Source organism: Sinocyclocheilus anshuiensis, unplaced genomic scaffold, assembly GCF_001515605.1.
Source record: "Sinocyclocheilus anshuiensis isolate Anshui unplaced genomic scaffold, SAMN03320099.WGS_v1.1 scaffold1866, whole genome shotgun sequence".
In the NCBI taxonomy this organism is placed as follows: Eukaryota; Metazoa; Chordata; class Actinopteri; order Cypriniformes; family Cyprinidae; genus Sinocyclocheilus; species Sinocyclocheilus anshuiensis.
The window spans coordinates 156,326-165,006 of NW_015547732.1; the positions used below are offsets into that span (position 1 = coordinate 156,326).

The window sequence follows — 8,681 nt, forward strand, 5'->3', positions numbered from 1 at the left end:
TAATATGCTGATTTATTATCAGAGCTGGAAACTGTTGCTGCTTCATATTTTTTTGGAAGCTGTGATACTTTTTTCAGGATTCTTTGATGAATAAAAAATTAAAAAGAAGAGCGTTTATTTAAAATATAAATATTTTCTAACAATATACACTACAGCTCAAAAGTTTGTGGTCGGTACATTTTTATTCTTTCTTTCTTTGAAAGAAATTAAAACTTTTATTAAGCGAGGATGTGTTACATTGTTAAGAAGTGATAGCAAAGATTTATATTTCAACTTTTTATTCATCAAAGAATCCTGAAAAAAGTATCAGTTTCCCAAAATAATATTTGGCAGCACAACTGTTGATAATTCTAATAATAAATCAGCATATTAGAATGATTTCTGAAGATCATGTGACACTTTATACTGGAGTAATGATGCTGAAAATCACAGGAATAAATTACATTTTAACATTGATTCACATAGAAAGCAGTTATTTGAAATTGTAAAAATATTTCACAATTTTTGATCAAATAAATGTAGCCTTGATGAGCAGAAGAGACTTCTTTAAAAGCATTACAAGTCTTACTGATCCCAAACTTCTGAACGGTAATGTATGTATAAAACAAAAATATAAAAATGCAATTGCATCTTTAAAAGTTAAGGATATTTGAAGCTGAATGGTCACAGACCCGATCTGCTGCCACTGTTGATGTTCGCTCTGTTGTTTCTGAGCAGCACAAATGAATAAGCATCGAATGGTTCTTGTAGCTTGTCATCTCTTGTGTTCTGCTCTGTTCTGGAGAGATGAGGCTGTGAAGGGTTTTTCTCCATCAGGGCCCGAATAAGAAGGGCGCTAACAGCGTCCCACCCGCCACACAGCTGCTGAAGGGCAAAGCGTCCGGATCTCAGGCTCCGCTGAAGAAGGAGAAGCGTCCGAGCTCGTCTCGATTCAGTCTGAGCAACAATCGAGAGCTCCAGAAGCTGCCTGCGTTTAAAGGTGAGGCGCACTTCACCTCCGGAATGTGTACCACTGAATTGGAATATTTGATTGGATCATGAAAAGTGTTCTGCAATATTATTGGTGCATGTAATGTAGGCCCGCCAACCCTCTACATTGCGAGTAAATCACTCGCATATGCGACTAAATCTTACTCTGGCCGACTAAATAATGTCTAACATTAGCCATTGGCTAATAAATTCTAAGATTTTACACGTTCAACACAGATTTCACTGAGCGCTTGAGAGATCCGCTCTCCGTCAAGCGATCTGTACTATTTGGATGCGCTCAATGGATCATGTCATGTACTCAACGGATGCGCAGTATGTAGCACGCAGCGCACCTGTATTTGACGCACCGTAAACTAGTGTGAAGGCGCACGACTCGCCGTCGCTTTACTGATAGCGCTGTGTTTCTCACACATGCAAAGAGAGAGAGCGAGAGTCTTGCATACCACGCTGACTCGACGCGCTACATGTAAACCATATCCTTTGTTCTATTTTCCTGTCAAAATAACAGAGCTCATTTAGAATTATTCAGCTTTTAATGTGGATGTCCTCATTTGCAAAACTGTTAAAATAAAGTAAACAGATTTTTTTTTTACTTTTGAAATTGTAAAAATGCAGAAAGTTTTCTGTGAGGTGTAGGGTTAGGGGTGGGTTTAGGTTAAAAAGTGTATAACTATCTGTATATAAAAACAATCGAAGTCTATGTAATGTCCCCATTTAGATAGCTAAACAAACGTGTGTGTGTGTGTGTGTGTGTGTGTGTGTTCAACCATCTCTCTCTCTCTCTCTCTCTATATATATATATGTATATAGTTATAGCTATTTATTTAAATATTTTTGTCCTTTTTCTTATTCTACATGAACCATTGGATCACACTAGATTTTGGTTTATTTGGAGAAACAAATGGCTAAATGTGACTCAAACTAAACCAGCATTAGGATCGCTTGATGCTATTCACATATATATGTGATACATTTGCACATTGACATTTCTTCACTTAGCAGACGTTTTTATCCAAAGCATCTCCAGAATGAGGAACATCATGAGCAATTTGATCTGTGCATGTGTGATATTCTGCTTTGTGTGCTTGACGACGCTTGAGAACATCAGTCACTGTTCATCGTAGATCATATAGAAAACAGTCAGACCTTTAGTGTTCATTGGAAGAAACGGCATGATGACAGAATGTTCATTTTTGGCTGAATTAATCCTTTAATAACGCTAATGTTTTTGAAGTAATATCCAGTGCAAGCTCAATGTAAATATGAGCAGCTGATGTTGTGAAGAAGCTGCTTTCACGAGAAACCGATGCTGTGTGTGTAATCATTTCATATATTACATTATCTTCCCCTTCAGAAGTTTCTTTTCTCACATCTGACCTAATTAAAGCCAGTTAACGATCCTCACGAGTCAAACTGAGCTCACGCCTCACTGTTACCCATAAAAATATATATATTAACACGCACAAATACACGCACACGTCATTTATTTACCACTTACAGTGCAGTAGACTAATGTATTTATTTCCGAGCTTCTTCTTAGTGTAGTGGAAATATTTACTAATAACACTTTTCCATATGAGGTTCCTCTCTGTATAGAAGATCAAGTTTGTCCTCTTTTCTTGAGATGTCATGTCAACATAAAGAGATTCGGGGTGTTCATGTAACAGTGTCTGTTTAAATGCTTTTCTTTTGTCTCCTTTAATGTCTGCAGGATAAACGATCTCCATGGCAACCGCTGAATGCGTCCGTTATTGACAGTTGAGATTTATATGATGCTAGTAATTGTTGATAATAAAATAATATATATAATAATATATATTATATTTTATGTAATACACACAGACATATATATCATAACAAATAAATTGTTAATTATTTAACAATCAGCATTAAATAATATATATATATATATATATATCGTATATAATAACAAATATATTATAACAAATGAATTGTTAATAAATTGTTATTTAACAATCATTATGAATTAAATTATATATATATAATAAAATATAATATTTATAATATATATCATAAATTATATATGTATATACATACATATATAGAAAATTATATGCTTTTTTAGGCAGTATACATATTACAGTAAACTATTTCTGAGATTAAATAAACATCAATATAATTTATTAAAATAATTATTAATGAATGAGTATTTAATCATATTAATTAAAGAATACATATTATTTAATAAGAGTAAGACAGAGATATTTAGCCATAAAAGTGCTCATATATAGTATAAAATATAGATTATTGCAGTATACCAGTAATATAATATAATATATAAATGCTGTTTGTAAATATGTAGTAATAATATACATTTTATATATAAATAACATGTATAATCTGCTGTATAAGTAATATATTCATATGTGTTTTTAGTGTAAGATATGTGTAAGTGCTGGTTTGTGGATGGTCCTGATGGTCTGTGTTGGTCAGAAGAGCGTCTCAGAGCAGCTGCAGGTTTTTTTTCCAGAACACCAGAGTATGATGATGCATAAGAATGTGATGTAAGAGGCTTTTGTGAATGGGTGCCGGGTCTCCAGAGTGGTGTTTAGTGTGTTGCTATGCGGTTGCTAGGTCAGTGCGGGTTGTTTCTACGGTGATAGTAAGTGGTTGCTAAGTTGTTATGAGTGGTTGCTTGGGTTTTTCATTGTATGCATTTATTTGGTTACTACCGTTTTCGATGCTAAATTTGTATAAAATCATAAAACAGATTCCATAAAAATTAAAAGACAACACAAAATGTTGTTAAATATATAAAAATATTGTTTGATTTTTAATAAATTATTAAATTGTTAAAGTTTTATTAAACAAATTGATTAGGCATTATTTTTTAATTTTTGGAAATTTAATTCGGGCATAAAAAATGTAATCTGAATCTTTAATATGAAAAAAAACAGAATTTGGAAAAAATAAAACACATGTCATATGTCACTATTATTGTTTGAATAAAATATTAAAAGTGTTATGAATTCAGTTGATTAGGCATCCTTTTGAATTGTTAAAATTTAATTCAGCCATTAAAATTTGATTCTAGAAAATTGTAAATGTAAAAGAATTTGAGGGAAAAAAACGCAATTCATATTATTTTAAAATGTTAATAAATTATTAAATGTTTATTTGTTTATGAATTCAGTTGATTAGGCATAGGATTGGGCGATATCGTAAAAATATCACTTTTTTTTTTCCAGGAAAATCACGATTCACGATTTGATCACAATTCTTTGTCATGTTGATTTTACTATTTTCTCTAAGTTGTCTGAGCAGTAATTTCCCTATTTTACAAAACAAAGGCTTACAAGGTGACAAAATATAAAATAAAAAAGAATGGCAGACATTTAGGCCAAAGTGGGCAAAGATAAAAATCTTTGTCGTTATTTTATCTTTGTTATTAAAAAATAACAACAAACATACACGCTACAAACACACATAACTGATTCTTATTAAAGCAACTGTATTAATGTTCTTCAATCACTTTGTGTTTAGTTGTTTTATAACATTAATGACAAGCAGCAGCATGTTTAGAACTATTAGACTGCTGTCACTTTAAGACCTACACTCATCTAACATACAGGTATGCATCCGTTTCTCTCTCAGCTGTTTACTTTCACTTTAGACATAACCAACTGTGTTTATATGTAAGCCTTGTGTGTTTTTGACAGCATTAGTGCAATCAGACGTGAAAGAGTCCAGTAATCAGCTGCTGTTTGTCAGGATGTTTAGTGTGTACGCGCTCAGAAAAAGCACATGTCAGAACAGCACGCAAATTAAATGTTTATCTAGCAAGGCTTTAAAGCACATGCAAATATAGTACTTTTGTGGTTGTGAATAAGTGTAGTGTCCTGTGAGTGTGACTCTACCGCTGAGTAACATTTGTAGCGCGATACTACCATATTCCTTCAAAAGCAGATCGTGGAGACATTTTAATCACCCACGATCAAAAATCGTCATATCACGCACCCCAAATTATGCATCATTTTTGAAAATTTTAATTTAATTCAGCCATTAAAAACGGAAAACACAGAATTTGGGAAAAATAAAACACATTTCATAGGGAACTATTAATTATTGTTGAAATTTTAATAAATTATTAAATTGTTAATGTGTTATACATTCAGGTGATTAGACATTTTTTTTAATTATAATTATTTAAATTTAATTCAACCATTAAAAATGCATCTGAAAAATGAATGCACATTTCACAGGTCACTAATGTTGTTAAAATGTAAAAATAAATGACTAAATTGTTAAATGCAATTGTAATTCAGGCATTAAAAATGGAAAGATTCAAAGGGAATTTGTGAACAACTAATACAGATTGTGTCTTACATCTGCTTGTGTTTACATTTTTAGCACACACTTTTCTTACAATTTTAAGGCACAATAAAGTGCACCAACCATGTGCATGTCTGTTATTTATGGTCTTTAGTTTTCAGCAGCACTGCTTTAGCGTCCGCTTGCACTGTGACGAATCCCGTAATCTTCATGTGGCCTGCATGCGCCAATCAAACCCACAGCTCCGCCTTCCCCGGCCCCCGCCAGCCAATCAGCAGCCTCCCCAGCCAGCCCTCTGCTGCTTGAGATCACGTGATCTCCTCCGGCCAATCGGCGGCCTCCCTCTGATGAGTGACATCACTAACTTAGCTGCTTCCCTCCAGCAGCGGAGCTTCATTTTCTGCTGAGAGTGTTTGTGCTGCTGAAATGGAGGCTAACAGCTCGAGCTAGCCGCCTCGTGCCCGATCCGACCCATAGATGTTGACATGCTCTAAAGAGGAGGCCAGGATGGTTCTGGATGCTCCGAGTGCCAACGGGCCCTTTCAGCCGGTGGCCCTCATGCACTTTAGAGGTGAGACGTTTGTTTTATTGTGTCTGTGTAGGCAGAGAGCGACGAGGGAGGTTGCTATGCCATGATTTGTGGCCGCCGTTACGCAGGCAGAAGAATGTGTGGCGTTTGGGAGACACTAGAATAGATACAAACCTCTTTTTTTAGATTCACGCTTTGCAGACTGCATTTTAAGCATTTTCTGGCCATGCATTTGGGTTTGCACTACATGCATAAATCTTGACACAGCTCAAAACGCAGCCTGCATGTTGCTCGGGTGAATGTGGAAAACTCTGTTTACGATGCGCTGGTTAAGTAGGAGGGGGTCTGTTTAACTAGCCTCCCATCCCCCCTTACCAGAGCACTGATGTGAGGGGAAGTGAGGTCACAGCTTCAGGAAGAATGCATGCATGTGTGCTCAAGCCACAGAGCTTGCGAGAGACTGCATCCTGACAGCCGGTTCTTTCTGCTTTGTTTTCTTCACCTCACACGCAGACAGATGATTGTAATCATTCATGCATTAATGATGCATTTGTTGCATGCTTTGCAATGTTTTAAATGTGCATTTTAAACAACTTTGAGATGAGACATATGATTTGATATTTTACTTCTGCATGCATGCTTTGAACATTATGCAAGTATGCATGGAATAACTAGATGACTAGTGATGACGTTATACCACAGCGCACACTGTGGAAGATACTGTATCATACAATGCAATGCACTCAGTCTTTGATTTCCAGGATGATGGATGTGCAATACTGCTTAGAAGTTTGGAATAATTATGATTTTTAAATGTTTGTTTTTGAAAGAAGTCTCTTTTCGGCTCACAAAGGCTGCATTTATTTTGATAAAAAATGCAGTAAAAATTGTGAAATATTATTATAATTTAAAACAGCTGTTCTCTATGTGAATATCTGTTAAACTGTAATTTATTCCTGTGAAATAAATGTTTCTCAAGCAGCAGATCAGCATATTAGAATGATTTCTGAAGATCATGTGACACTGAAGACTGGAGTAATGATGCTGAAAATTCAGCTTTGATCACAGGAATAAATTACAGTTTATAATATATTCACACAGAAAACAGTTATTTTAAATTCTAATAATATTTCAAATTTTTCACTGTATTTTCGATCAAATAAATGCAGCCTTGGTGAAAATAAGAGACTTAAATATTCCAAACATACGGCAGTGTATTTACAGCCCTCATTTTACATCTTTTTTTTACTTATTCGATCAGACTGCAAAAAGTTTAAATGATTTTAGACAAAATAGCTAACCATTTAATGTCCTAAATAACTGGATGCCACTTGCATATAGTGTGATAAGAAACATTTATCAATGCATATTGCTTCACTACACAGATATATTCTCCACACAGCCTAGTGTTTTTTTTTTAAACCTAGTAAACTAGTATTATAATATAATATTTTGATGAACTTTAGATGCATTCACATTTAATTCAATAAGTGCCGTCCTGTAATTGTCTCAGATAAGCATGGTTATTATAATGATTCAGAATCACAGCTGATATGACTAAGTCATAACTAAGTTGAAGCCGACTGCATTACATTATGGGATGCAGTATTTAATGCACACTGAATATTTGCATGCTGCACGTATAGTGTGCATGCAGAACGTGACGTGTTGATGAGGGTCGTGCGATTTGATAATACAGTTCAAATGCACACTCAAACCTTTAGTGAACTGCAGACTGAATCATCTTCTTTTGAATCAAATTGAGTCGTTTATAAATTGAACTGACCTTCACGTAATCAGTTGTGGTCAAACGTATTCGTTGTTGACTCTGAGATCTCTGGTTGCTCTGCTGTTTTCAAACACTGATGCATCCCAGATAACATTGAAGAGCCGCCTACTCATCTGTATGTCTCTGTGCCGAAATAAAACAACGCTTTTAAACTGTTTTGCCGGTCATGTGCAGCTTTAAAGGAAACCGTGTGATCTAAACATTCAGTAAAGCCCAAAATATACTGTGAGTTTGCCTGACATCAATTCAGGAAAAACCCTGCAGCTGCAGCATCACTGTAACCCTGTAAAGCCTGACATGTGAAATAATAGTCTGATTTTTAAAAGAAAAAAGACAAAATATTACAAAATATTCAATATGCACATGTGACCCTGGACCCTCAATTTTGTGAAATTGAGATTTATGCATCATCTGAAAGCTGAATAAATAATCTTTCCATTGATGTATGGTTTGTTAGGATCGGACAATATTTGGCTGAGATACAACTATTTGAAAATCTGCAATCTGAGGGTGCAAAAAAATCTAAATATTGTGAGAATCATCTTTAAAGTTGTCCAAATGAAGTTCTTAGCAATGCATATTACTAATCAAAAATTAAGTTTTGATATATTTACGGTAGGAAATTTACAAAATATCTTCATGGAACATGATCTTTACTTAATATCCTAATGATTTTTGGCATAAAAGAAAAATCAATAATTTTGACCCATACAATGTATTGTTGGTTATTGCTACAAATATACCCCAGCGACTTAAGACTGCTTTTGTGCTCCAGGGTCACATATGTCATATTTATAGCTCATATAGTCTGATACAGTGAGAATATGGAGCTCAGTTTTATTCAGAGACTCAAACTGAGCAAAAATATGAATTTGGTGCAGATGCTGATATTTCTATGATGAAATTCGAGATGGTGGAGTACCTCACTCACAACAGGAGCGTCATCACCGAGCCCATCTATCCTGAGGTGGTGCATGTGGTGAGTTTTGTGGCAAGTCCAATTTTAATGGCATTGCATCACTTGCTCACCAATGGATGTGAATGGGTGCCGTCAGAATGAGAGTCCAAACAGCTGATAAA

The 8,681-nt window shown here is 34.8% G+C and overlaps 1 protein-coding gene across 1 annotated transcript in view; it reads left to right on the plus strand.

Annotated features, from left to right (window-relative positions):
• The window catches only part of LOC107704348 (serine/threonine-protein phosphatase 2A 56 kDa regulatory subunit gamma isoform-like), a 23,636-nt gene that overhangs the window by 2,171 nt on the left and 12,784 nt on the right, over window positions 1–8,681 (plus strand). The window contains exons 3-4 of the mRNA XM_016507248.1: window positions 817–979; window positions 8,483–8,580. Coding sequence (XP_016362734.1) covers window positions 817–979; window positions 8,483–8,580 — 261 coding nt within the window. The remainder of the gene's footprint in view (window positions 1–816; window positions 980–8,482; window positions 8,581–8,681) is intronic.